General features: G+C 40.8%; 2 protein-coding genes across 7 annotated transcripts; one reads left to right on the top strand and one right to left on the bottom strand.

Moving 5' to 3' along the window:
- Nucleotides 1–8,512: 8,512 nt before the first annotated feature.
- si:ch211-141o9.10 (probable endonuclease 4) lies at nt 8,513–12,136 on the bottom strand. Of its 6 annotated transcripts, none has more exons than XM_056770907.1 (8): nt 11,922–12,136; nt 10,118–10,344; nt 9,835–10,044; nt 9,502–9,681; nt 9,256–9,387; nt 9,046–9,150; nt 8,740–8,865; nt 8,513–8,648 (listed from the first exon to the last, which is right to left on the bottom strand). In XM_056770907.1, exons 1-8 carry the CDS (start codon nt 11,924–11,926, stop codon nt 8,536–8,538), a joined length of 1,098 nt encoding a protein of 365 aa, XP_056626885.1. In that variant the 5' UTR covers nt 11,927–12,136; the 3' UTR covers nt 8,513–8,535. The 6 variants fall into 6 exon arrangements, with proteins under 6 accessions (XP_056626885.1, XP_056626886.1, XP_056626888.1 ...); XM_056770908.1 differs by having other exon boundaries at nt 8,736–8,865; nt 11,922–12,134; XM_056770910.1 differs by having other exon boundaries at nt 11,851–12,134.
- Nucleotides 11,284–27,578, top strand: tnrc6ba (trinucleotide repeat containing adaptor 6Ba). Its single transcript, XM_056770905.1, has 21 exons — nt 11,284–11,424; nt 12,616–12,703; nt 13,619–13,640; nt 13,829–14,179; nt 14,409–17,192; nt 19,678–19,842; nt 20,338–20,513; nt 20,621–20,692; nt 21,228–21,434; nt 21,543–21,671; nt 21,888–22,016; nt 22,121–22,237; nt 22,433–22,619; nt 22,736–22,897; nt 22,985–23,152; nt 23,292–23,432; nt 24,073–24,165; nt 24,276–24,485; nt 25,027–25,097; nt 25,191–25,330; nt 25,484–27,578. The coding sequence occupies exons 2-21, from the start codon at nt 12,647–12,649 to the stop codon at nt 26,013–26,015; spliced, it is 5,913 nt and encodes a 1,970-aa protein (XP_056626883.1). The 5' UTR covers nt 11,284–11,424; nt 12,616–12,646; the 3' UTR covers nt 26,016–27,578.
- Nucleotides 27,579–27,790: the final 212 nt, after the last annotated feature.

The following is a 27,790-nucleotide window of genomic DNA, read 5'->3' on the forward strand; positions in this document are numbered from 1 at the left end:
TGTTTTTGCAAAAATATTTGGCGTTGACATGTAGGCCTACATTGAGGGTAATTTAGCCCTTTGGAATATTAACCATGGTTTTATTGTACTATGTTTTTTGGCAATATGGTTTTACTATAAAAAAATTACACAAACACACGTGCACAAAAAACGGCTACTGTTGACGGTTTCATCGGACGGACGCATTCGCCTGTCCCGAAGTTTACTTCCGGTCTGTATTTGGTTTAAATATAATAATATGATTCTTAATTTAATTAGTATTCAATTCTATTAATATTTATTGTATATTAATCGTATTAAATTAAATCTTCTGAACAATGTCGGAGCCGATACCCTACTGGGCAGTGGTTGGTCATCCGGCGACCCGAGTTCGATCCTTTTCACAAATCCACCCCCTTTTCTCTCCCACTTCGCTTCCTGTCCTATTTTATCACCAAGTTGTAAAATTAAATGCAAAAAAAAATCTTAAAAAAAATACTACTGAACAGTTATTGATTCATTTGCTGAGGTCTACAAGTTAAAGGTGTCACGACTGAGTACATTAATGTTAATCAAAGATTTTGTTATGTAGGAGGTAATCAGATTCAAGGGAACATCCTGTAAGTTTCAGAACTGAAAATGTCCTTGTTACTGAAATGACAACTTTTATTGACACCAGGCCGAGCGAACGCCAGGTCCTGGAATGCACCTACAGTATCTATGACGTCATTGATAGGTTGAACACCGGCTCCACAGAAGAATATAAACTACTACTTATCTAGCCCCGCCCACTGGTTTGCGCATGACAGTACTGAAGTAACACAAGTGGCGCGGAACCAGATAGGGCAAGCAAGCAATAAACGTCCAATTAAAGATTGCAAAATATTGCGCAGTGCCTGGTTGGGGAAGAACACAGTCGCTGCATAACCTTCCTTCGGATTCCGACATTATTATTTTTAGACGTTCCAGCTCATGTGGGTAACCCTTTGAACGTTTGTTCGCTTCATTGCAGCACAGATTCCTTTGTGAATAAGGCACAGGTCATCGCTGGATTTGCGGAGATAATAAAGCAGTGCTGTGCCGTCAATATTGGATCGGACAGGAATGGGCAGCAATCTAATGTTCGTAAAAATATATGTACGATGTGTCGCTGTTGCTTTGTTAGAGATCGCTTGTCGATATGTCCTGATAATGTGTAACCTAACGTAACGTGTCTAACCAAATTCACAGAAGGCTCCAACTAAGTGTAGTACGCAAACTGCTATCCGATCATTATAGTGGCCATTTACTTCCAAGTCTTCAATGCGACACTCCCATTAACACCAAGCGTTTGTCGAGCCGGCCTCAAACCCCGGCTAGAAAATAGCCTATTACTTATTGATTTTGATGTTTTTGAATGTAAAACCATACGAACGTCACAAGTAGACCTCAGACAACAGTATAAAACAATAAAAAGGGCCAGTTCATGACATCTTTATGTTTGGGCCACATAACGTTTGTCTATGTTGTTGCCGTTGAAACCGTCCATAGTAAGCCACACATTTTCCATGCTACTGATTAATTCATTTTTCTTTAAAAATTCCATCATCATTTTTACATCAAAGCACGAGGCGTTCCTGACTGAGAGCAAAGTCTTGCATCTAAAATATTTGAACAATGCACTTTTTTGTGCGAATATTTGCTTTTTTCACCATGGATTGCATAAACTGTGTAAAAGGCTTTTGATCAAAGTATAGATGAATTCAGTTCTGGTGTCACTATCGGGTCAAAACAATTCATAACCCAGAGCGATGTTGTTGATGTAAGCAAATCAGTGGATCAATGAACGGGTCAGATCCAAGAGCAACGCGTGAGCAGCAGTGGGACATTGATTGTGATTCAGAACAGTCCTCTCGCATGAAAAATAAGTAGTAATACGCAGATTCATCTAAGACGACTGAATACACATAACACACATGTATATAATCTCAGACAAGATTGTCATCCTCTTGTTTACCACATATCTTGTTCCCTTGTTTTTCTCTCTGTTCAACTTTCATTGTCCCATTAAGCTCCTATATCTTGTTCATCCCAAAGTAAACACTTCCCTCTGCTCAAGCATGCCAGCTATTTGCTGTGAATAACATGTAGCTTTTGGACACTGTTCAGATGTTGGTCCCAAATGGGAGGCAGGGACATCATTTAACATTTTCTTTCCCCCTTTTCTCTTCACAACTGTCTATCTTTTCCTGCATTCGCTCTATGTTCAGTTCCTCTTCCTTAATGTGCTTTGAACATTTGTAGTTTTGAGATCTTAGAATCACTGTGAATCATGCTCGTTCCTCAAAGCCTGGTGTGTTTTTTGCTACTATTCATTATATACTGATAACAGAAAAAGTGTCCATTTCAGCATGTGTTCAAAGTTTTTCGCAGTCTCCCGTTGCTGTTCAGACCCGTGATTCCTTGCTCGAGATCGGTGCCAAGAAGGAAAAGGTTCCAGCAGAGAATTCTTAGCTTATCATGGCAGTGTTTATTGAGCTCAGATTTGAGCGATGTCCTGCGGCTGACTTTCCCCTATGTATGCTACCTCCTAATGAACTCTGGGTTAACAAATAGCGCACGTTGAAGTTTATAATATCACGTTTCGCTTCAAAAGCATCAAACAGACCACAAAGGCATTTAAACACGCATTGGGTTATTTTTGCCTGTGAGTTGATGATGACAAACGGCTCGGAGAAACAATGTGATTCTTTCTTTCCCACACTTGATGCCTTTTCTTGATTGAGAGGTTATTATTAAGAAATGTAAGATAAGCTTATTGAGATTTGTGCACACATTGTTGCTCTGCTAGTGTTGTTTATAGTTTCCACCCTTATGAGATTTGAGTTGTTGTCTGGACTTTTTGTTTGTTTCCTTTTTTACTTTCATCCTGTTTTTGACTTGTGTCAAGGCCTCTAAGAAGAATACAAAATAATCTATTAAAAATACTTTATTGTCCTGTCAATGCAAATTTGTTTTGTTCCATCTAATACAATTTTACAGAGTTTTTCCACATATGATGTCAAAAAATTCTAATTATACAGCTGTATTATTCTAAAAACTGTAAAAAAAGTTTAATTACAGAAAAGACAGCAAATTTACAAGACGAGGAAAAATTCTACTGGAATTCTACAGTAGCACCCCAGCTGCAGAAAAAAATCATTTTTTTACATGATTTTTTGTTACAGTTTATTTTTGTCAATACCGTCAAAAACAGTTAAATTACAGAGAAATACCACAAATTTACATGAAATCGGGGAAACATGCAATACATGATTTGTATACTCATATGGAAATCCAATACACCGCTAGCCTAAGTGTGATAAAAGTGTGTATTTGCTGCCTGCATGCGTATGCAAAGTAGTCCACTAGACTTAGTATGTGACTTGTTTAGACTAAGCCACCATCTCTTTGTAGAGATATAGATCATCCTGTAGCTTTCGTGATGAGACCATGATGAGACACTAATCACCCCAATTCACACACAAACAGCATGCTTTTAATCATGCACACTGGATTTGTCTTCTCACATGGGTCTGTTTGCTTAGTGTTTTGTCTATGATGTTGAGATTCCGTGTCTTGCTTACAGCAAAATACGGTTGTTAGATGTCATGTTATCCAAGCTGGAGTTTTGGTATTGCATAACCACTGGCCTTTTTTTCACATTTTTCAAACATGAGTAGCTCAAATGATGAGCGGACGACACTAACCAAATCTGTGCCAAGGTCATATTCGATTTCCAGGGAGCACATACTAACTAAAAAAAATCAATGCCTGTAATGTGGTTTTGGATGAAAATGAAACACGTGACTATGAATTCCAATGTAAAAGCATAGTGATATCCCTAGAAAGCAGATGTTAAGGGTTTCAAAAAGCAGGTGGATATGCAGTGAAAAGGATATGAATCAAAGCCGCCTTAAAAGTACTGAGGGTACAGGAATGGAGGTGGAGGCTAAAAACAGGGGCTAGTAAAACAGGACGAATATTTCCCGGTGAGAAAGGATGTCTCCTCAGGAAATTACTTTCACACGGGGTATGAAGCCTGCCAAAGTAAAACTCTGTCAGCGTTTCAGTTTTTTAATCCACATAGTAGCACACATTACTTTGACAATGCATTCAATTGTACAGTATTAGCGATTTCCTGTGCACAATACAGTGTGGATCTCAGATGAACTAATATTCCAACAGTTGAACAAACAAAATTTACAGGAGCTATAGTGTAATTCAAAAATAAACATGAAGGTGAGAACTACAAGATCTTACATTTTTGAGCTAAATCAATGCTGTAAATGAAAAACTTGCTGAATGTTTGTTCAACTGACAAAAAAATCCTGCTTTGTTTTCCTGATTCTGATTCTTTGTCTAATTGTTGTGCCAGCACACAGACACTGAGCCAACGAGCCCCAGATTTTCTATTTAAAGTCCATTAGGAGCTGGAAAGGAGCATTGGCTCGAATTATGAAAGCCAGATGTTGCCGTCCGAGACAGAAAACTCAAATTTTTAGTCTGTGTGTGTGGGTGTCGGGGTGTGATGGGGGTGGTTTTATGGAGTATTAAATGTGTGGATGTTATATGAGAGAATTCTTTCCTTCTGGTGTGTAAAATTTAGCTAAAAAACATAAAGACTGCTAACCATGCAGACCAAATAAACGTGTAATTAGAATAAAGTATTTAAGTTTCCATTCTGTAAGTGCATGAGAAGCCAGTCGTATTCATGACTCCACCTGCTTCCTCTCTGCTTTCCTGAGGAGCTAATTGACTTCCTGTTGGGAACATGCCCTTTCTAGGCACACGGCTCCTTGGAACCGCGGGTGCGATGAAAATGGGGTGGAGGTGTAGCCTTAAGAATTTGTTTGGCCTGCGTCCTTGCTTCCGTGAATTCTGCCCAGTCAGGAAGTGTGACTCTGCCCAAACAATAGGCAATTGTGAGACTGGACCTGAGCTAGCAGGAAACTCAACACACACTCATTTAAACAAACATATGCATGTAGTCCCTTAGCAATAAAACAGTCAAAAGGAAAGCAGTAGTTTAATTGTCTTTTAATTTGTACTTTTGATTGTGGCACCCTCTAGTTGAGGTACAACGGGTTCCATAAAAACAGCTGTATCCCAATAAAGAAAGCTAACTGCGTTTGTGTGTTTTACTCAATTTAGATTATTTTTAAAGCTACCCTGCTGGAAAAAACACAGGTCAAGTGTGTGTGTGTCCAGAGCTGTGAGGAATGTCGTAGTCTGACCTTTGACCCCTCTGTGTATTCGTGTATCCACAACTACCTTGTCTCCACTTGTGTATGTGAACACACAAACACAAAAGACCAACATTTTTCTGGCCTTTGAAAAATACTAGACACATAGTCAAATAAAAACACCTCAAACACTTTCAAAACTGGACACTTGCTTTCCCACATTGCTTTAATACTTTTAGGGAAGTTTTTCTGAATTGCAAATAAATGTTTGGGTCTGTCTGTGTAAACATGAAGTAGTCTGTTTTTATCAGATTCTTCTGTCTGTGCATCTGCAGTCTGTGCACATATCTCTGTGTAATTACCTCTGTGGTGTAGTAGTGGTGGGATTTTTTATAGCCACACAGCCTGAAAGCAGGCTGGCACTCACTGGCAAGTAATTTGCGTTTTTAGCATGTACATGAAATATCACATTTAAAGTTTGATTTGAGTAGTACTAGTGAACAGAAAAATAAACAAAAAAGGCTCAAAACTGCTGCTCAATTGGCAATAATAACCTTATAATAATGATTTACAAATTGAGCTGTTGGGTATGACAGACTGCAACCTCTGTAAAGACAAGTGCGGTAAGTAACTTCCAATTTTTACGTTTCAGAGAAAGAGATTGAGAGGCAAAAGTTATAGATTGCAGCTTTTACAAAAAATATTTTAGATTCAATTATAATGAATTCTGGGTTAAATTGACCTTAGCACCCTTTTCATGAGATTCACCAAAAAAATAAACATAGCCACTTTCTTATCAACACTGCATCATAAGATTCACATGCATGTTTCAGCTGAAATTCAGAGGAGCAGACAAGCACAGAGTATCTGGCTTTCGTGTGGTTACCAGAGCAATGAGAGAACCAGGCTGGAGCCTGTGGCTGCTGTGCTGTTGTATGTGAAGGTCTGTCGCTCGGTGGCTCTACGCCCAGCCACCACTCCAGAAAAATTCTTTGGTAAAGGGTCAGAAGCAGAGAGAAGGCTGAAGCCATATACAGCCATTTTACTCAGTACTTGTAAAACTGCGACTTCACAAAATGTTTTTGCTGAATAATGCATTTAACTAATTTGAGTGGTTCCGCATTTTGAATAAAATATACTGTTTCTTGCTGACAAGCATTACAGTAAAACTAAATCAAAAGAGTTACTTTTGTCTTGCTGACCGGAGATATGAGAAGTTGTGATAAATCCAGACTGTGAATACAGTTGGGGTTATGAAGCTGTGCCTGGTGTTATTCACCCAACTTTACTGCTTACCAAAACTGCGTTTACAGTTCTGTCCCGCTGGCAACTTAAAAACAGTAACTATGCTTTTAATTTCCGAAAGCCCAAAACTATCACACCCTTGTGATTCTTAGATCCTGACAAATGCTGTTCAAACGGACACATTTTACTGCAAGTGAATGTCTATGTTCAGCAGGAGTCCTATAGCCTTTTAGTGCTATGAACACATATAATACTCAGTTTACATCTTAGGGTGTATTAACATTTATAATGTCAAGTTTTTTTATTAGGTAAAATGGTGAAATGAACAGCTCAGCTTTCCTGTAGCTCAACCAGCATGACATGTCCATTTAATTCACAGGAAAAATGTAAAGCATGAATGCACATATGGATACATAACATTTGCCTAATGCATTAATATATATATATATATATATATATATATATATATACAGTATATATATCTACACACCTTTCAGATTTTTTTTTCACCAAAACCGTTTTCAGAGGTTTACACCTTTCACCTGACTTTAAATGAATGGTGTTGACTTAGTGGGCAGCACTGAATGTTTCTATCTATTGTAATAGTTGTGTATGAGTCTCTTGATTGTCCTCAATGTAAAAATAGGAATCTCAACATCATACAGTTACTGCTGGACAGGAGTAAAGTATCTCGAAATGCTGAAAAGCAAAGATTGTGGAGGACCTGGATAATTTTTCTGAAGATCAGTGGACAGTCTAATGACTCATGACAAACAAGAACCCCTTAAACAACTATGACTAAACATAAAAACTGTCATTGATTGCAAGAATCAGTGGCGCGTAAACTTTTGCCCTGGGCTATTTTTAGAAATTCTGTTATTATTCTTTAGTGTGAACTATATGTTAACATTTCTTTAGTGAAATAACTTGCTCAGGGCAGGACAACATTAAAAATAAACCTTCATTTTCAAAATCTTCTTCTTTTTCCAAAATTTTCAGCTTTTTTCAGATTCTGCAAGGGGTGTGTAAACTTTTGAGCATAACTGTATATACTGTATATGTAGTTATATTGTAGTTTTTTGCGTGTCATTTTCATACAAAAACGTATAGCTTAACTTCTTTGAATGAAGAGTTTGAAGGTAACTTCCCTAACACTTCTTCTTTTCCGTATGGTTTATTGAGAACTCCTTAACATTTCCTGTAGTCTGCATGGCGTAGGACATTCCAATGCAAGATATGTTTTTTCCTTCCTGTATAAATTCACACTAAACATTTTGCTACCTGCCTTCCCACTGCTGCTTTTAAAGCCTAAAACAACATTTTTGTTACAGTAGGCAAGACATTTTAAGTTTGCTTAAACTTATTAAGCTTGAGAAAACGTTATTTCAGAAAACTTCTACTGATGTATAAGAATTACAGCCTTTCTAAAAACAAAGCTGTTGTGTTTATTGCAGGGCTGCATGTGGATATCTTGTGTGGTCCACCTAAGTGTGGGCAGTACAAGCATAGAGCTGAACCCTGTGTGAGCAGCTGCACCTGTAGTGCGGAGTCTGGGGACTCAGCAGCTGGGCGTGGAGTCATGGGGGAAGATGGCAAACAAATGAAGGTTGTTCCCTTCAGCTCTATTTTGTACAATAAACATAATATTTTCAATAATAAAGCGTACCGGAATCGTGGGTAATGTAAAAATCAGATCAAGATTCATTTAGGTGAAGGCATCTGAGACAGACATAGGTTTAGGGAACCTGACCAGATGATGCTCCAGGCAGTTTTTCATTTCCTAGGTACAGGCTCCCTCTTATGGTCATTAACGGCAGAACTTTAGAAAATATGTTTAAAGTTCAAAACTCTTCTGATGATAGCAATTGTAGAGTTAATTTGAAGGAAAAAAACCTTTCAATTACAACACTATCAAGATAACATTTATCAAGATCATTTTTTTATTAATTCACTTCAAATTGGTTATACAGAAATACAAGACAAAATCTTTTTTTTTTAATTATTGTAAAAGCAAAGGAATAATTGTATTGGAATTAGAAACATTTGAAAGATAAAGGACTGCTGGAAGCTGACAGAAAGCAGGGCAATGTTCAAATGTTTATTTAACTTAAACAAAAATAAATGTCTTGGACAATTCTTCAGTTGACTCCTTTAATTCTTCACTTTTTTCCACAAAGCGAGTAAAGGAGCTCGATCTGTTCTGCATACTCGAAACCTGGGCTAAGAAGGGGGCCAAATAAAAGACATTATTCATTGTTGCAGTTACACCATCATAATTCACAGAACATTTTCCATCCTCAACCTTACCGACCAGGTGTTTCTAAAATCAGAGGGATATTATCCAGTCGAGGCTCATTTACAGTTTCTCGGAAAGCAGTAATGCCTATTTGGCCGCGGCCAATGTCTTCATGCCGGTCCAGATGGCAGCCTAATTTTCCTTCAGAAAAATAACAGAAGAAACAATGTTGATTCAAGTTACTTTTGATTCAGGTTGAGGCCAGTAGAAACATTTGTAGCATAATGTTGATTCCAAATACAAGTCATTATACAACCAATAACAGCAATATTGATCATGTTACATGTGTGTTTATGTTATTGGTTCAAAATAAAATAATACCTTTAGAGTCATTTAGATGAAGTGCTTTCAAATAATTCAACCCAACCACTCGGTCAAATTCATCAAGCATGTTCTTCACACCTCCTTCTGGTGAAATGTCATAGCCTTCAGAGAACAGTTTCAAATTAACATTTTAAAGTAACATCTTCCACTTAGAAACCCAAAATATGTTTTCAATCAGTTACTGCTACTAGAGGTACTAAAGGGTACCTGCTGCAAAAGCATGACAAGTGTCCAGACACACTCCAACACGTGTCTTATCTCGCACTCTGTCTATTATGGTTTTCAGTTCACTGAACTGTCCACCAACAGTGCTGCCTTGACAACTCATGTTTTCAAGCACTATAGAGGGAACAAAAGAATGTTTAACACATGTCAGGGTGAGGTAACACAATGAACGCACACAACCACAGTGATGTTCAGAAGCATTAAACATCAGAATTGCCTCTAGTTGACCTGTAATGACGGCAGGGGTTTGCTGGTGTGCGTGGTTAATTGCTTGGGCAATTTTCTCCATGCATTTCTCAGGTCTGGAGTCAATAGCAGCCCCAGGGTGGAAGTTAAACTGACTGAGGCCCAGTGCACTACATCGACTCAGCTCATCCACAAGCATGGCCTGGCTCTTACTGAACACATCTGCAACGCAAGACATGACATTCTTAAATACAAGCAATGTTTACATACAAATAAAGTTGTTTTCGACGGTTTTAGATCCGTAACGTTTTATATCATTTCAACATAGCATCCTCTCTCTCAGGTATTACAGTTAGCGCATTAACTCTACTGTACCTTCTTTGGGAGAACCGCAGTTCATCAAATAAGATCCATGTGGCAGGATCTGTATCGGATCAAATCCATGTAGAGCACAGGCTTCTTGAAATTTGACTGCAGCAGCTGGATCAAGGGCAGGTCTGGTCCAGGAGCGCTGGGAGCCCATGAAAAGGGCAAATGCATGACCTCCTATGGCTACACTTGCTTCAACTGCTTTCCATATTCCTCCTTTATAATGTTTGGACATTTGAAACATGTCCAACAAAAAACACTTAATTCAAAAATCTGCACATTCACTAACCTGATATTGAGACGTGAGCTCCTATGTATTTTTTCATCCCCTTTATCTTCCTTTTCAATGGCTTTTCTTCGCTAATGCTGCCATCTGATGGTTCTGTGTCAGGACGTTCATGCTCCTTTATTGCAGTTTCATTCTCCACCTTTATTTTCTTTGCTCCTTTTCTTCGTGAGGCCATATTTTTCTGAGTTAAAGTCCCCGTGAACTGGAAGGTGCGATCTTTGTTAGTTCTGTATTCGGACACATTTTCGAGGGAAAAGGAATTTCAAAGGAGAAAATTAGTGGGCATGGCTTGAGTTTTTCAGAGCAAATTGATTGGATGTGTAAAAACAAGTGTTGCATTGATTTGAAATAAAACTGGCAGCAGACTGACAGTTGAAGGGGAGGATTTACGTCAATTCAGATGGATAGTCATTTCAGGGCGGAAGTGCATTTTCAGATCTTAACTGAAGATTATGGGATTACAAGAATTTTAAAAAGAGAATGACCCAAATTGATAAGACTTTTACTATAAACACTGCAATATTTCACGAGAAAATAAGAGTTGTCATTTTCAATTTCACTGGGACTTTAACAATGAATATTTTGTTAGATTTCTTTGTTAAACAGCATGTCAAACATGGGTATGTCGTCTGTTGTAAATGAATGGTTATGAAAGCAGCAATGCCAAACCTATGAAGCCTTAATATTCTGTAATGGTGTGCACCTTGAAGATTTTTGAAATAAATCATGTTTATATTTTTAAACACAATAATAGACGGGTGACTGTATTTGAACATATACTTGTATATATATTATTTGGACTGGTCTTTTATGATCTGTCATTGCATCTGATGTGGACATTTAAATAAAATGCATACCGGAGTTGATACAAAGACTTCATAAATAATATATGTTAAATTTGACGTGATAAGATAAGGTTGCACGAAAATGTGAACATTTAAAAGAGACAACTTACGTCTTTGTTACCTCCAATTAATGAGTTATTGGACTTTTAATATTGAAGGTCAAAAATCTGCCTCGACTGCCCCCCTTCCGTCAGATCTGTCCAGACACACATTCATACTGAGCAGTAAAATGGCCGACCGTCAACCAACTGACTTTACAGCGCTTTAAACATAGATTCCGCCTTTCATTTACATTGTCGTATTTCATATTTAAAAACTAGCATTATAGAAGGAGTGTTTTCATAACTTGCTATTAGATCTTGATGGAGTATTGTATTTCACGTTGCCTCAAAACCCTGAATTTCGCACTTAAGCACTTTAGCTGTAGCTAGAACCCTAGCTGCAGTGCATGCAATTCCTGAGGTAAGTTCTTTATTTTATGGAGCAAATAACGCATATTGTTCTTTCTTAACATTGTGCGTGACATCGTGTTGCATTTATAACTGCATTGGTGTTAAAGCGTTCGAGTGTGAAACAGATTTATTTTCGTCGACATCTGTTAGCCACACAAGTAGCTCCGTTGCTAGTTAAATTAGCCAGGCAGCTAGTTAGCATCTGCTTGTTTGCAACTTTAGCTTTCCGTTTCGCCGACGGTCGATGGCGAAATTATTATGAATTTTATTCGACCAGTGCCTTGCATATTGACCTACATAACGCTTGCGTTCAATGGTTAAAACATAAGGGTTTGCCCCATGGTACAAGCGGGAAAGATATCCTTCCTTGTAGTCCTCGCTCGGTAATATTACATTAACCATATTTGATCAAATGCATGCTTTGACAGTTGCTTACCCTCGGATGTTTTTTGTCGTGATACCGTGTGTAAGCAATCGGTGCCTTCTGGAGGGGAAATAATAAATTACCTCATGTTTATGTGTATCAGTGTTTTCTTGCTAACAAACTAGCTAACTTTAACGTCCATCGGAGTTTGGCATGATCACTAAAACACACCAGTTTGCTTGTATGGGGCGAGATTAAAGTCGTCGAATGTTGTGCAATATTTGTTTTTGCATGAATCGTTAGAACAGCTAATGCATGGAATATTGCTTTTTGCACCGGAGGAAATGGGCGGGTGAACGTAGCGCCTATACGAAAGCGCTGCCCTGTCAATTGCAGGCTCACTCACAGTCATACAGCAACGACACTTTCGTTTCTCCGATCACGACGATGGTTTTATTACGTTAACGTTACTGCTAATTTAATCTAATGCTTTTATGTCACTTACAAGGCACAACGTGTTAAATCCACCTAAAGAACATAGAATTGAGCAAGTTACATGTACAAAATACAGTTTGTTATATTACGATTGTATGTTTGGTGCCGCTGTTGTGTCTCGTGCGTTTGATAATTTTGCATTTTAGGTAACAAGGCAGCACCTTTCATTCAGATTAAATGTGAGACGCTATGAAACTGTATATAGGTTCTCTTTGGCATTGCCTGCATAGGCGGAACATTCTTGACTTGAAAGTGCTATTACATTAAGAATAATTCAGTTGGATGTGTTGTTTTTGAATATGACATTTATAAGTGTTATCTTTTTTTGTGTGTCTTTTCTAGAAAGGAGTGTCAGTAAAGGGAACAGCAGTTCATGGAAGACAAGAAAAGGAAAAAGGAAGACAAAAGGAAACGCGAAACCTCACAGAAGGTAAAGGTTATCTGACATGAATGAATAACATAAATGTATAAATATGCATACTTTGTGAATTATATTGGGATCAACATAGATTCCAATTTTGTCATTTGCGGTGTCTTTCCTAGTTGTGTCATATCTGTCATGAATGCTAGATATTATTGGTTAAATAAAGCTTAAAGCTGCAATCCGTAGTGTTTGCCTCTCTATCGCCATTTCTATTTAAAACATTAAATTGCAGGTTACTTCATGTACTTTATGTGAGGGTTTCCCGTAAAATCTGAACGGACCGTTCAAATAATAGATCATTATATTTAGTTTACTGTTGTGATTTGGGTTCAATTAAGAGCCACGGCTGGACAATATATATCGCGATTCACACTAATTATACATTTCTAAATCGGTTCTGTGTTTTATGCACAGCGTTTCTGAGAACTACGGCTCTTTGAATGGTAGTATGCACTGCTCAATCTAAAATCACTACGAGATTGAGTCATTTATAATCTGCATTTGAAAAGCAACACTCGTCAAACATCATCCTTATAAATATACTTTATCATCATGAAATTACCTGAAAAGGTTTGAAGAAAAGCGATGGAATAAGACTATTGTCATTTCCTGGAACTGGATTGTTCTTCTTCTGTGTTCCACATTAGTTTCTGCGTGAGAGCGCCACCTGGCTTTCGGATGTTGCAGCATTTAACGGTAATTCATCGAGGAAACGGAGCATGTGAATTGCAAATATCGCACAGCCTTAGTAAGATGACACTGATGGTTCACGTACTTGCTGAGTAGTTTATTTTAACCAAAAAATGTATTACGGATTGCAGCCTTAACCATCATGAACCAAGCAACATTTTTGTGCTTTCAGTCACTTTAATATGAATCAATGGTCAATAATAGTAATACTATTGTCACCTTTTATTCCAGGTTGTAGAGCAAAAAAATAAAGGTAACTATATTGTTTATAATGCATTTTATCCTAATGGAGTTTTCTGTTGAAGCCTGTAGAGATTTTATTAATTGGTAACACAGACCATGAAATTCACATGTCACTGTGTTTATTTATTTGTTCTTCCTTTACCTGAAAACTTTTCTGCAGTTCTGCTCTCATTTGATCCTAAATTTTCCACTACACAGTGCCAGAATTGACCAAGCCTCCATCTGCACAGTCTCCTGCCACCACCATCTCAGCTTCCCCCAGCCCTGGCCCCGTCCCCTCTTCAAGCCCATCCGCTGCCACCCCGGCTGCTGGCGCCCTCCCTCAGGGTGGGAACAATGCTAAGCGGCCGGCGGTGGCCAACGGACAGCCCTCCCCCGGCACCCAGAATTCTCAGCGCTACATGCCTCGTGAAGTGCCCCCTCGATTCCGTTGCCAGCAGGACCATAAAGTGCTACTGAAGAGGGGCCAGCCACCACTGTCCTCCATGCTGCTGGGGGGAGGCAACAGCGGGGGAGATAGCCCCAATGAAACAGTGGCGTCTGCCTCAGGTAATAATCGTAAGGGAAAGTATCAGACTGAAGGTCAAAGATAAATTTAATATTGTGAATATGAGATGAGCTAATATGCTATTGAACACTCATTACAGAGCTAACGGTGATATTTCATAATTTTTCTTGAATTACGTGTTACTAATGCTTTGTTACCTGTTTGCGAGTTGTTTTTTACACTTGACGTCCTGTTGAAAAGTTCCTGAAGGTTTCTGCTTTTTTATTTTAGAGTCAAGCCAAGGCCCTGTGGGTCCAGCTTCTCCCTCACTGCCCCATTCATCATCCTCCTCATCAATCGCTGCTTCTACTTCAAATTATGCAAATTCCATGTGGGGGGCCAGCTCTGGCAGCCAGCCCCTCTCTCAGGGCAGAGAAAAGGTGATAGTGGACCGGTCAGACCTGGAGGAATGGCCCAGTATTGCTGCTGGAGATGGTTCAAAGCTGGGGGATACAGCAGGTACCGGATGTGCAGATGGTAGCGGGAATCTGAACTGCAGCGCCTCATGGGGTGAGAGGCATCTTCAGCAGCAAGCTAAAGTTGTGGGAGGAGGGAATGGAGGCAGGAAAGGAGTCAATTCCGGCAGCTCCTCCCCACCCACATCCTCCAGTTCACCTAATGAATGTATGCAGTCTGGTAGTGTTTGGGCTTCATCCTCCAATGAACTCACAGGGGGAAATGCAGTAGCAGCAGGCTCATTGCCCCCCATATCCAAAGCTGCCCCTCTTGCAGGGAACTCTGATGGGTCCCTTGGTGTCAGCTGTGGGATTCCAGGTGCCAATTTTAATCCTAATGCCAATCCCTCTGCTTGGCCAGCCCTGGTACAGGATGGGGCTGGGGCAGTTGCAACAGAGGGAGGCTCCTCTTCCCTCCAAAGTTCATCTTTGTCTGCCAGCAACCCTCTTTCTGTGAATCAAGCCTCTCATCAGCACCAACTTCACCAAATGCAATCCAGAGACAGAGAGCCATCTTGTGGAGAGTGGGGTGACACAACACTGGAACCAGGAGCAGGACCAAAAAACACAGGAGTGGCAGAGGGGGTTGATATGGACTCTGGTAGCACAGGTGGAGGGGATGGCTCTGCTTCCTCAACCTCCTCCACCAGCTCATCATTGTGGAGAATTCCGCCTTTCCCTGCAAACTCCAAAACGGGTGCCTCAAGGACTGAATCTTGGGAGGATGGAGCAGGGGAAAGCTCCGTATCTGCTGAAGGGGGAAATGCGTGGGGTGTCACTGGCCAGGACGAACGGAGCAACTTGACTGGGGCAAGTGCATGGGGAACAGGCAGTGGGAGTCAGACTTCCGGGGTATCTCAGGGAGCATGGGGAGGGGACCACACATTGGTTGGGGACTGGGGGGCTTCGAGTGCAGTTGGAGCTGTCAGTAATCAAGGTAGGAAAGCTGCATCAAGCAGTAACAGCAGCAGCAGTGGAGGAAGTGTTGGCAACCCGATAACTTCCTCCTCCACACCATCAACTATGACAAGGGCTTGGGACAATCAGAAAGGAGTTGGAGATGTAGGAGCAGGTGACTCAAAAGAATGGGGAGGCCAGGGTAGCAGAGGAGGAGGAGGAGGTACCTCATCCTCCAGTGGTGGAGGAAACTCTAGAAGTGGTAATCAGCGCCACCACTGCTCTCTTCAGCCTCCCAACCCTGAAGTGGCCTTACAGAATCTGCTTAGCCGGTCTGACCTGGATCCCAGAGTGCTATCCAACACTGGCTGGGGTCAGACCCAAATCCGTCAGAATGTGGCATGGACTATGGAGACAGGAGGACCTGCAGCAGCACCAGGAGTGGCCAATTCCTCTTCTGCAATGAATGCACCTGGCCACACTCAATCATACTCTGGTTCGCCTGGTCCATCTACTACTACTGATCCAGCACCTTCTTCTCTGTTCCAAGGTGCACCTTTGAATGCCAACTTGAACTCAAACTCCATCCATGGACCACCAGCTGTCTCACCTGGTGAAGTCTGGGACAACAGCAGTAGCAGCTCTTTGCACACCCGAGGCCCTCCCCTACCTTATGGCGTCAATACCCAAAACCCTGGCGTCTTACAGTCTGGAGGTGGAGGCAGTAATTCACCTGGTGGGCAGGGCAAGCCATCTGGAGGCTGGGGAGCTTCAGAAGGCCATGGGAAAGGTTGGGACAGCGATGGACATGAGCGGCGAGAACACAGAGGAGGGAGTGTGTCTGGCGGGTGGGGAGAAACACAGGGTACTCCAGCAAGTGGTTGGGGAGACAGTCAGGAGAAGAAAGGAACAGGGGGTAGAAAAGAAATGGGAAGGGGGGATGCGAGCAATTGGGGACAGAGAAAAAGTAGTGACTGGGGAGAGAATGAGCCAAAATCAGGGAGTGGTGGTTGGGGGGATGGGAAGGGTAGTGGAGGTACTAGCGGGGACCCAGATGTGGGCACATGGGGTAATTGGGATGAGGGAGCTCCTAGAGGGGCATGGGGAGCAGGAGGTTCAAGGGTGGGTGGAGACATGGGTAGCAAATCTCAACAAGGCTGGAGTGGGAAAATGCTCCCTCCGCAAATGCCAAACAGCCAATCGGCCTCACAGAAAGGCCCGGCACAGCAGCAGCAACAACAATCACAGACCCAGCAGTGTCAGTCAATGGATACAGGGGCCATGCAAGGGAGTTGGGGAAATCGAGGGGGTCCTTCAGCCCAGACCCAAAGTTCAGGGTGGACTTCAGGGCCCATACAGCAACTTTCAAGTGGTCCTAGCGATAACTTGGAGACCAGTGGTTGGGAGGAGCCGTCTCCACAGTCCATTAGCAGGAAGATGGAGATAGATGATGGAACCTCTGCTTGGGGTGATCCCAGCAACTACAACCACAAAAGTGTCAACTTGTGGGACAAAAATAACACCCCATCCAGCCAGGCACAATCAGCGTCCCCTCAACAGGGGCCCCCATCTCTGCAACAGCAGCCGCCTGGAAGAATGCCAACAGGCCTTGGGAATAGAGACATAAATCTTACACATTCATCCAGCAAGGGGGCAGGAATAGGTAAGATGCTTCTAAGTAATACATTATTAGGGAATTCACGCAATGGGTGTTTTTAAATGAGAATTTGCATGCGATTCATTTACAAAAACGTCCAAAACAAGACATAGGCCTGGTTTGTAGCAGGTAGCAGGAGCACCACTTTCAGTGTTTAAATAGAAATGCTTTTAAAGTGATAGTTTGCCCAAAATTGAAAATTCTGTCATAATTCACTCACCCTCATATTGTTCCAAAACTGCATCAATTTCTTTGTTTTGGTAAACACAAAGGACGATATTTATACCAAGGAGATATTATCTCAAGAGTCAATGTGGGACGAGATCTGACATATTTCCAAACATCTTCTAATGTGTTTACCAGAACAAAGAAATGTATACAGGGTTGGAACAATCTGAGGGCAAGGAAATCAAGACAGAATTTTCATTTTTTAACTATCCCCTTAAATGCTTCCAAGCTGCAGCATGTTCACTCTATCTGGTTGCTATTTGATTGTGTGGTTATGTAGTAACTTTTTAATAAACTTATTCGGCCAAATGTATTTGTCCATTTTTTTGGGCTGTTTTTTGTTTTGTTTGCAGAGTATTTGATACACTCAATCAAATATCATCCAGTGAAGAGTGAGAGTCGTGCACATGCCTAATGTGTAGAACTCAATACTTGTTTTGTTTCTTTATTCGGGATTATGTGTGTTTTCTATTAAAGATTTAAAATGTTAATATAAAAAATTATATTACGAAAACTCAACGTGTGGCTTTTGTACTTTTGAAAGTACATTTTAAACATAAATATCCCGTTTTGAGTTTGTTTAGTTAAAATGAGCAAAAATCAAAAAAAAAATCTTGAAGTTTTTGCATTTTATCCGATTCATCAAACCTTGCCCGATTAATCTTTTAATTGCGACTAATTATTGTTTGGTTAATCGATTAGTTTTGATTAATAATTGTCTTCATATTCGCAATAGGCACAGTGCAAAAACATAATGATTGTGTGTTTTTGTGTGGAACTCCTGTAGCATGAAATCACATCAAGCTTTTGTAGCATTGAAAATGAACCTTTATCACATTTCCTGTATCCGGTAAGCCAAGCAGTGTATCGCTTTTTTCGATACCAAAGCAACAAAGTTAAAAACCAATGGCTGAATCCGCCAACCAGCGGTGTTACTGCAGCACCCAGCTGCTTTAAAGCTGAACATCGACCTCCATACCTCAGTTTTCTCAATTTCTTGACACAAAATAATTGAGGAAAGCATGGGTGAGATTTATACTGTGAAATGAAGAGCCTTTCTTTTAAAATAACATCCGGAAGTACGTTTGTGTAAGAGCCATTGAGATAGAGAGTTAAGTCTTCTCCCTTGACTCCAATGGAACAGATTTTTCACAGTTACAATAATTCCCTGAAGTTACCAGTTATTAATGGAGCTGCGACTAAACAGACCAACTAAAGTAAACTTCTATCCCATTAAAAGACCAAAGTCATTTACTGTATGTTAAAATGAAAGAAAGCATTTTAAGGGAAAACTTCCTGGTAATATCTGAACGCTCCATGAATCACGTGACGCGCCAGCGTTTCGGACTTCCGGTGGCAGAACTCTCTCAATGGCTCTGGTTTGTGTGCAGTGTGCGCTTCGAAACTGAGGATGTTTATCTCTGACTTGCTGAAATATACCTATAAATATTTTTCCAATCCAAATGCACATTCTAAATAATAAATACATTTATTTCCTAACCTACTACAGTCATGTTTTCTGTTTCTGGCCCTATTTCATTTGAAACGAATATGACCGATAAACACCCATTAAGGATATTACACATTGTTTTATTTTAGTGAAAGTGTATTATACTATTGTAGTAAAACCATGGGTATTGTATAGATCTTGGTTATTTTTCATAAGCGCAGTGTTGCTTACGTGCGTTGTTAGTCCTTAAAATAGCTGAATGCATGGTAACTGCCTAAAAGAAATTTATTGATATTATACATTTGATTAAACGGGATGACAGCTCGACTACATTGAATATTAATGAATTTTGGTGTATTTCTGAATTACATGCAGTAAAATGACAAGTCAATGAAAAATCAACTACAAACTACAAATAAATGCACATTCTAATCTTATTCATCACACTGCAGCACACCGATCACTGATTTGGAGCACTGACTGGTTAAATTAACACATTTGTTCACAGATCAGCTTTGCTGGATTAAAACTTCAAATTCGGTCGAGTTTGTACAAATCTGTTCACAGTAATCATCAGAATATCTTTTCTCTTGTCTCTGAAAATGTTTGGATTTTGAAATAATTTTGCAGACACTCATTAGAAGAGGCTTTTAGTCAAATAGGCGATTGCCTATTGACTGGAAAAATCAATACACTGCTTCGAGGAGCAATTCCGGTGTTCAATTCCTATGTGATAAAGGTCCATAAAGATTTGAACAGTGAGGTTAATAAGTGGAAAAATAAAACGTCCCTCACGTTTTCTTAATCTCTTAGCTCCTGCTGGATGGGGTAGTAGTGGCTCTCCTTCTAGTCCATCTGTGGACAACGGTACTACAGCTTGGACCAAGACCACAGAGGTACCCACCGGTTGGGGCGATCCTGAAGACACTGGCAAGGCGTCGGGTTGGAGAGACTCCTCCCCCAATCCAGTCAAGTCTGGTGAGCCCTCTAGATCATTTCGTTGCAAGTTTTTTTTTTTTATCTTGCTGTTCTGCATATTAGGGCTGTGAAGAGACACATATCCCACGAGACGAGTTCACGAGAACGAGATGAGACGAGATATTTCAACCTTTTTTTTAAAGAAATCCTCAATGATGATATATTTAGGGGAATAGTATTTTATTCACCTTAAAAATACAAAAAATGTAGACATAAAATCATCTTGTACTTTATTAAACAAATTCTATTTTAATAAACTATATTATGCAGTAATAAAACATATGTAAACAGTAAACACTGCTACATGTTTTGTCACAAACTCAAATGACAGGCAGTAATTGCACAAAAATGATACTTTGTTTTCCTGACAGGTGCAGCTTTTAGTAAAGATGCCACGAGATCTCGTCACACACCTACTGCATATATATATTTGGCCTGTGACCGAACAAGGAATATAAATTCAGAAAATTTAAGAAAGAATTTTGTCTTTTACAGGTTCAAAGTCTATGCAAGAAGGTTGGGGTGAAGGAGAAGGTTCAGTCAGTGCTTCACCACGTCACTCCAGCTGGGAGGAGGATGATGAGAGCAGTGTTATGTGGAACAGCACTGGTTCCCAAAGCAGCAGCTCTTCCTATAACTCGGGAGGCTGGGGACCCAAGAAGGGCAACAAGGTATATCAGTGTTAAGACATCTGAAAGCGGTTGTACTGTTGTTTTTGGAATAAGATATTCCATAAGATTCTGTTAAGTGTAAAATCCCTAATTGTAATGTTATTTAGGGCTCCATAAAGGGTTCAGGAGACTCTTGGATGAATCCAATGACAAGACAGTTCTCAAACATGGGGATTCTGGTAAGAACTGATTGAAACACACAGTATCGATCGTGAAAGTTTATCTAAAGAGAGAGTTGTGAGCTGGACTACTTCATGGCACTTACATAAGTGCATTAAAGAAATATGTAAAAATGTGAAAGTACAAAGCTTAATGAGTCTCAAACAAGTTGAGACGTTTATGTTGAGCAAAGTTGACATTGTTTTTGGTTGCTAAGAAACATCACAGCATGCCTCATTTATTGTAGAACTGTGCAGTCGGCTGTGTGTGTTTATATATCTTGCTGCCAATGTGACTCATCTGATCGGAATTTGTGTTCTGAAATATCTGTTTTAGACTGTTAAATGTACTGTTTCAAGTCTTGAAGTTGAATGAAATGAAATTGAATAAAAGTACTCCTATTTTCAAGTTTGTGGTTTATACCGTCCACCCCAACATCAGATAAAAGAGTTCAGGGAGCATTCAAAAGCATATAGCAAATTACTTAAACCGATTTCAATTTCACTTTAAATATATGTTTGGATGTCTGAGGTTTATTTAAAGTATTGCTAACAGGGAGAGGATCCCAGCGGTCGCTCCTTGGATCTGGCCCCCGGTCCTCCGCAGGATAAAAAGATGGAAGGAGAGAAGCGTGGCATGGGCTTGAGCGAGTACAACGGAGACATGCGTAAAGGAGGACGTGGAGGGGGCGCAGGAGCCGTCTTCCGTCCGCCTGGTTCCAAAGAGGTGGGGGCTTGTGAACCCGGGCCTTACTATGAGAAGGTAGTTGCATCTTTTACATCTGAAAGTGTTGAAATGACGTTTGCATGTGCAGTGCTATATATCGACAGGTTTTTCAACTGGTTACTAATTTAGTGTCTTTTATTTCAGGGGGGTGATCAGTTGTTTGGTAGCGGAGGTGGGATGGCACAGTCCAGGCATCAACCAGGGGTGCTGCCCATTAACCCATCAGTACGAGCGCAAGTGCCTCATCAGTTCCTGTCACCACAGGCACAAAATGTAAATTACCGAGAAAATTCCTTATTGTTTTATAATCTGGATTTTATTGAATATTTGATAAAAATCTCTGTTTACCTATTAGAGCTAAATTGGAAATAAAAATGTTCAATCAAATTTACTAGAATGAAACCGTACAACACTGCCCTCAATAAGATCAGGGTCGTTATTTGTTAAAGAAAAAGTGTAATCTTGATAATAGGATTGATTTTGTTTCAGGTGCCAGGCCCTGTGCTAAAGCCTCCTCCCAGTGGAGGTGTGGGGGGAGGCATCTTTCCTCCCCAGCTTTCGCCACAGCACATTGCCATGCTCAGCAGCATCTACCCCCCTCACATTCAGTTCCAGCTGGTGAGTTTCAGCACAGTACTTCATCTCCAAAGTACAGACTCATCCACTTCATTCGGCCCTGACGTCTGTTTGCTTCTGACCCTGTGACTCATGTGATCTTGCAGGCCTGTCAGCTGCTACTGCAACCGCAGCAGCAGCAGCAGCAACAACAGCAGCAGCAGCTACTGCAGAACCAACGCAAGTTCCCGCCAAATATACGCCAACAGCCAGACCCCCAACAGGTATTAAAAATCCATGATGATTGAAAATGCTCATTTGCATTTTATGTGATAATAGAGGGCAAGCAAGAATTTATCTCTTCATGCAATATAGGAGAGGATTCAAGTTTGTTAAATCTGTTATTGTGGAAATGAACGGGAGCTCCTGGTAAATTTATGCTATTTTGTCGAACCTGACCTGATGTTTTGTAACTCCAGCTTGCCAGGATTATGGCTGTTCTTCAGCAGCAGAGACAACAGCAGGGGGGAAGCGCGGGGGCCACCTCCAAACTCTCTCCTTCTCACCTTGGGGGCCCAAAGATGCCCATGTCGGACCCCCTGACACACCCCGGTTTGGCAGGCTCTGTAGCAGAGCTACATCAGAAAACACAAAGCACTTATTCTGGTGAGTCTCTTTAGAATGTTACATTAGAACTTCCTGTAGCTTAACTATCATATATTGAATGCGCTGCTAGTCATTTTGTTAATATTACTCATTTGGTCCCGTTTTGCATCCTGAAGGGTTTGGACCTGGTGTGAGCCTCTCCGGTCTTGAACTCGGTCCCATGGTTGGTGGCCCTGGTGGGCTTAAGGACACTGGAGGCCAACAGTCTCGTTTTAAAAGGATGATGGAAGTGCACTCGCAGGCCCCCTCCCCTCCTGAAAGCACTCTTCATAAAAATGGTGAGAGGACTTTCTTTTTCAAAGACAGCATGCAACAAGATTGATAGTCTCTGTGATTAACTGGTTTTGTGTTTGTATGTCGCACAGGTCCCATCGCTGCTCCTCTCAAAATGAGTGGTAGTTCCCCGTATTCCCAGTATGAGCTGCTGGGAGGTGAGGGTTTGGGCGTGCCTTCACAAGGGCCTTCAGATCACTGGCACAGAAGTCCTGGGAACAAAATGGGCACCAAGACTGGCACGTCCAGCTGGCCTCCAGGTAAACAGGAATTTTTAGATGCATTGTTTGTACACTGCATTTCAAAGTCAGACGGTAAAAGGCAGAATACATATTTTGCTTTTCTTATTTACATTGTAATACCTTAATGATGCACTTAAATCTGATCTTTTTATTTCAGAGTTTCAACCAGGAGTGCCTTGGAAAGGAATTCCGAGTGTGGACCCTGAATCTGATCCCTACATGACTCCTGGAAGTATGCTGAGCTCATCTATGTCAAGCCTCAATGACACAGAACACCAACTGCTAAGAGACAACACCGGTACGGGCTCCCTACATTCACTACGAGGACACTCTTTTTCCTAAATGTAAAGATTTTTTATAAAAAGCCACTAAAATAAAAAAATGAACAAATCCAGTGCAGCTGGAAAATAATTCAAAGCATTTAGGAAAGTTTTTGAAGTCACCATGAAACCATAATTGCAATAGTTTTTTTTTTTAATCCTGACGTATGTCTAAATGTAGATTCTTGAATGAGGGAAAAAATGTAGGGTGGGGGTCGATTTCCACCTTTCAGAATTGATCGGAGTGTTGGAAGCATTGCTATTTGAAAGTTAGTTTAGTCCCGCCCTCAGGCCGCAGTCACGCAGCAATGTCGTTTATAAGAGGAGGGAAAGTTTCTGATTTTTTATTTAATTAAACACGAATTGCAAAAAGTAAGAACCCACACAAATAATTAATATATATATATAACACTGCAATAAAAATAAGAATTGATCATTTTGATTCCATGACAAATGTAATCAATCTTTAGACGTATTAAAATGGTGGTAACCATGATCTCTTGTTTTAGTCTCCAGTGTAAAGACACACAGCAGTCTTAAGCTTTACATTTTGGAAGTAATTTACATGTTCATGTAAATACTTCCAAATAAGTCTCATGTTTTGCATTTCTGGAACAGAATCAAATCCCACCCTCAACACCTTGCTGCCTTCACCTGGTGCCTGGCCCTACAGTGCCTCAGAGAGCCCCCTCAACAATGCACACAACCAAGGTACACAAGCACTTTTTATCTATTCCTAATGTTCACAATTTCCTTTTTGATTTGAAGAAAGACGTGGAATACTTTAAGCATCTGTCCTCAATTAAGTTTGTGTTCCACAGCTAAGGACTACAAGCCCAGCTGGCCACCTGAGCCTATAGGACACAACAAGCCTTGGAAGACCAATCGCAACAGCTCTCATCTGCCACGCCCACCTCCTGGACTGACCCATCATAAACAGCCCTCCGCGTCTCCCTGGGCGGCAGGAGGCCCACGATTGGGTAGAGGATGGGGAGGCTCTGGAGGCAGCCAGGAAACCAGATTTGGGCCTGGTAATCGAACACCTTACAAACAACAAGGGTCATTCTATAATTGCGGCAATATCACATGTCTGTGGTATATTTTTCAAGTACTGTCAAAAGGGACAAGCAAAATAAATAAAAGCAAATTACACTAGGATTGCAAGTTTATCTAGCTATTTTTGGTTACTAGATAAACAGTTACTTGGCTAACCGTAAATGCGACAGTTACACGACCCATTTAACAAATTGTTTATTTAATACGATCATTATAAAATTAAATATTCATTTATTATAAGCCACTAGCCAGACCGTTCAACAAAAACAAACCGGTAGCTAACTTCAGGCCAGGCGCCAATGAAACATTTAATATAAGGTAAAAAACTACAGATTTCCAAAAGTCAAATGTAAAAGTAAAAGTATCCTGCTGTAAAACGAAAACAATGTTCCGTCACCAAACATCACAAGTTTGACCCTATTTAAACATTAGGTTTTGTGGTTGTCAAGAGACAAATTTTCAGGGCATTTGAAAACGATCAAAGCATGATACATTTTCTCTTAATCCGTGTTGTAGGATCTGCATGGAGTGATGGAGGAGCCTCTAGGGGGAGCTGCTGGCTAGTGCTAAGTAATCTTACCCCTCAGGTACGCATTCTCTGTGATGTTTAGAAAAGAATACATTCTGTAATAATTTCACAATAGTTTTTCAAATGTATTTGTTTCTTGTTAACTCTCTAGATTGATGGCTCCACCTTGAGGACTATATGTATGCAGCACGGACCGTTGTTGACCTTTCACCTTGGTCTGACCCAAGGTAGTGCTCTGATTCGCTACAGTACTCGCCAAGAAGCAGCCAAAGCCCAGAGCGCACTTCACATGTAAGTGTTTACCAATCCTTGACCCAGAACCATTTCAAATAGTCTGCTACAATATGATGCTAGCATTTTCAAGGTCACAAGTCAATTTTTCCAGGTAACACATGTGTCTACTAATAAAACACAAAGCTTAATTTTTATTATTTTTCTTACCAGGTGTGTTTTGGGCAATACCACAATCCTGGCGGAGTTTGTAAGCGAAGAGGAAGTCGCTCGTTATTTTGCACATTCCCAGGCTGCAGCGGCTGGAAGCAACAGCGGAGCCGGTGCAGCTATTTCCGGGCCAGCGGTTATGGCCGGTTCATCTGGGGCCGGCGCAGTGGGTACCATCAGCGTTGGGGGTGGCGAGAGAGAACGAGCCGGAAGTTCAACAGCAGGAATTAACAGCAGCGGCGGGACTGGGCCCTCTACCTGGCAGAATTTGGACGGATCGGGCAGCTTCCCTGACCCAGCATCTGCCCAGGGAGCGGGCATAAGCATTTTCGCCCCGTGGAGCAGCAACAGCGTGGGCGGCAATGCGGGGGTTGATCCCGGCAGAGCCGGCTTGTGGGGAGGGGGTATACAAAACGCAGGGTATACAAACAACAGTCTGTGGGGGTCTCCAGCCATGGATGATCGGCACCAGATGAGCAGCCCTGCAGCATTGTTGCCTGGAGACCTGCTGGGAGGAGGAGCAGACTCTATCTGACTGATGCAGACACTTACAGAAAATCGACATACAGTACGCACACATACCTAACAGATATATAAACGTAACCATTATCCTACTATATTATCTCGAACACACGCAGGAACATTCATCACAATACAGGCAGTTTACGTGCATACTGTATATGCCCTCAGTCACCGGATGGGTGTAGAATGCATAAATGTACGGCCAAGTATTTAGTATACGTTTGTAACGCCTCTGTAGACGAGGTTCAAAGATAAGCACTCGAACAGCAGATAAACACTTAATCTCGCAAGTGCTGGAAAGCAGATTTGCAGTATGAAACCTAGCAAAATGCATTAAGATAAAATGATAGACAACACTGGTTACAAATGTACACGCACTGTTTAAAGCCCACTTTTACCCTAGCAGTGTTCCAGACTCTGTTCCCCAAAATCCAAGCTCCGTAACAAAGCCCATTGCCGGGAACAACGGTGGAGCAGCGTGTGGAATACAGAGTCATACACGAGTAAGGCAGTACAGATAGCAACCGATATACACACACGGACACATCCCATTTCTTACTCTTAAATGAAGACTTCAACAGCAAGACTTGAACGGGACAGCAAACAGTTGGACTTTAATACTGACTCAACTGGATGAATCCTAAACCTTGAGGTCATAGTGATCACGCTCGCATACTGAGACGCTCTCACTCAGGTGTGCACTGTAAAGGAGAAACCAGACACACACAAAAAACAAGGACAAAAATATGCATCGTACAATGTTGTTACAGCTCCATTTTCATGCAGATTACTCGAAACACTGTTCTGATGTCTGACAAACTGTATCTCGTTGTCTTTCGTTTTAATTGATGGTGAAATTCAGATTTGTTTTTTGTTTTTTCCAAACGCTGACCTCGTTTTTTTTTAATCAAGTATGTTGTCGAAACGACGATCACTTGGATGTTACTTAGCTGTACAAGGTGCCCTTTCTGCCTGTGCGTGCATGAGCGAAGTCCCCCGGTGGAGGCGGTGACGTTCAGAGTGTTTGCGAGGCATCGATGAATGTGTGGTGGCCAGAGATTAACAAGCATTGTGAATTTACAAAGATCAGCGCTGGATGAGGGAGGCGAGCAGATGTATGAGTGACGGCTTATTTCAGGTGTTTGATGTCTATGTGTGCATGATGAGTATGCAGGCGTGGCTGTGTGCGTGTGTGATTGTAGACAGCAAGTTCAAGAACATTGGCACTAATTAATATTTCTTAAGTTGTGGTTTTAGCAGCCTTTTTTGTTTTATATATTGTCTGAATTGCAATAATAATAAAGAAAAAAGATTTTTTAGAAGATGCAACCAACTGAAGGCATTCGTACAGAAACATAAAACATGCCAAACCTTATTGTACCAAGCCGAGCTGGATGGGTGTTTTAGCGACACTTAAAAAGTTACCAATTGTTTATTTTTGTTGTTGTGTATCATTATAAATTAAGGCGGGCTTTATCACTCGTGTTCAGGTTTTTTGTTTCTGATTTTACAAAAGAAATTAATTTAAAAAAAGAACAAGACAATTAATAAAGGTTGAATTAAATTTTTGTTGTCAGTTGTGTGCAGTTTTCATTTATTCTTTATTTAATTTTACGTTAAAGAGAACATTCATGGATCATTCACACAGCTACCTTTAACTTTACTGTGACATTACAGGTTTGTTGGACTATTGTTATTTATAACCTTTAAAGATCTTTTTGCTGATAAAGGCCTTGTTAAAGTATGATTAATGTAGCTGTAATGCACTGCTAATTTTCGGCTGGATGA

Source organism: Triplophysa dalaica, chromosome 17, assembly GCF_015846415.1.
Source record: "Triplophysa dalaica isolate WHDGS20190420 chromosome 17, ASM1584641v1, whole genome shotgun sequence".
NCBI lineage: Eukaryota > Metazoa > Chordata > Actinopteri > Cypriniformes > Nemacheilidae > Triplophysa > Triplophysa dalaica.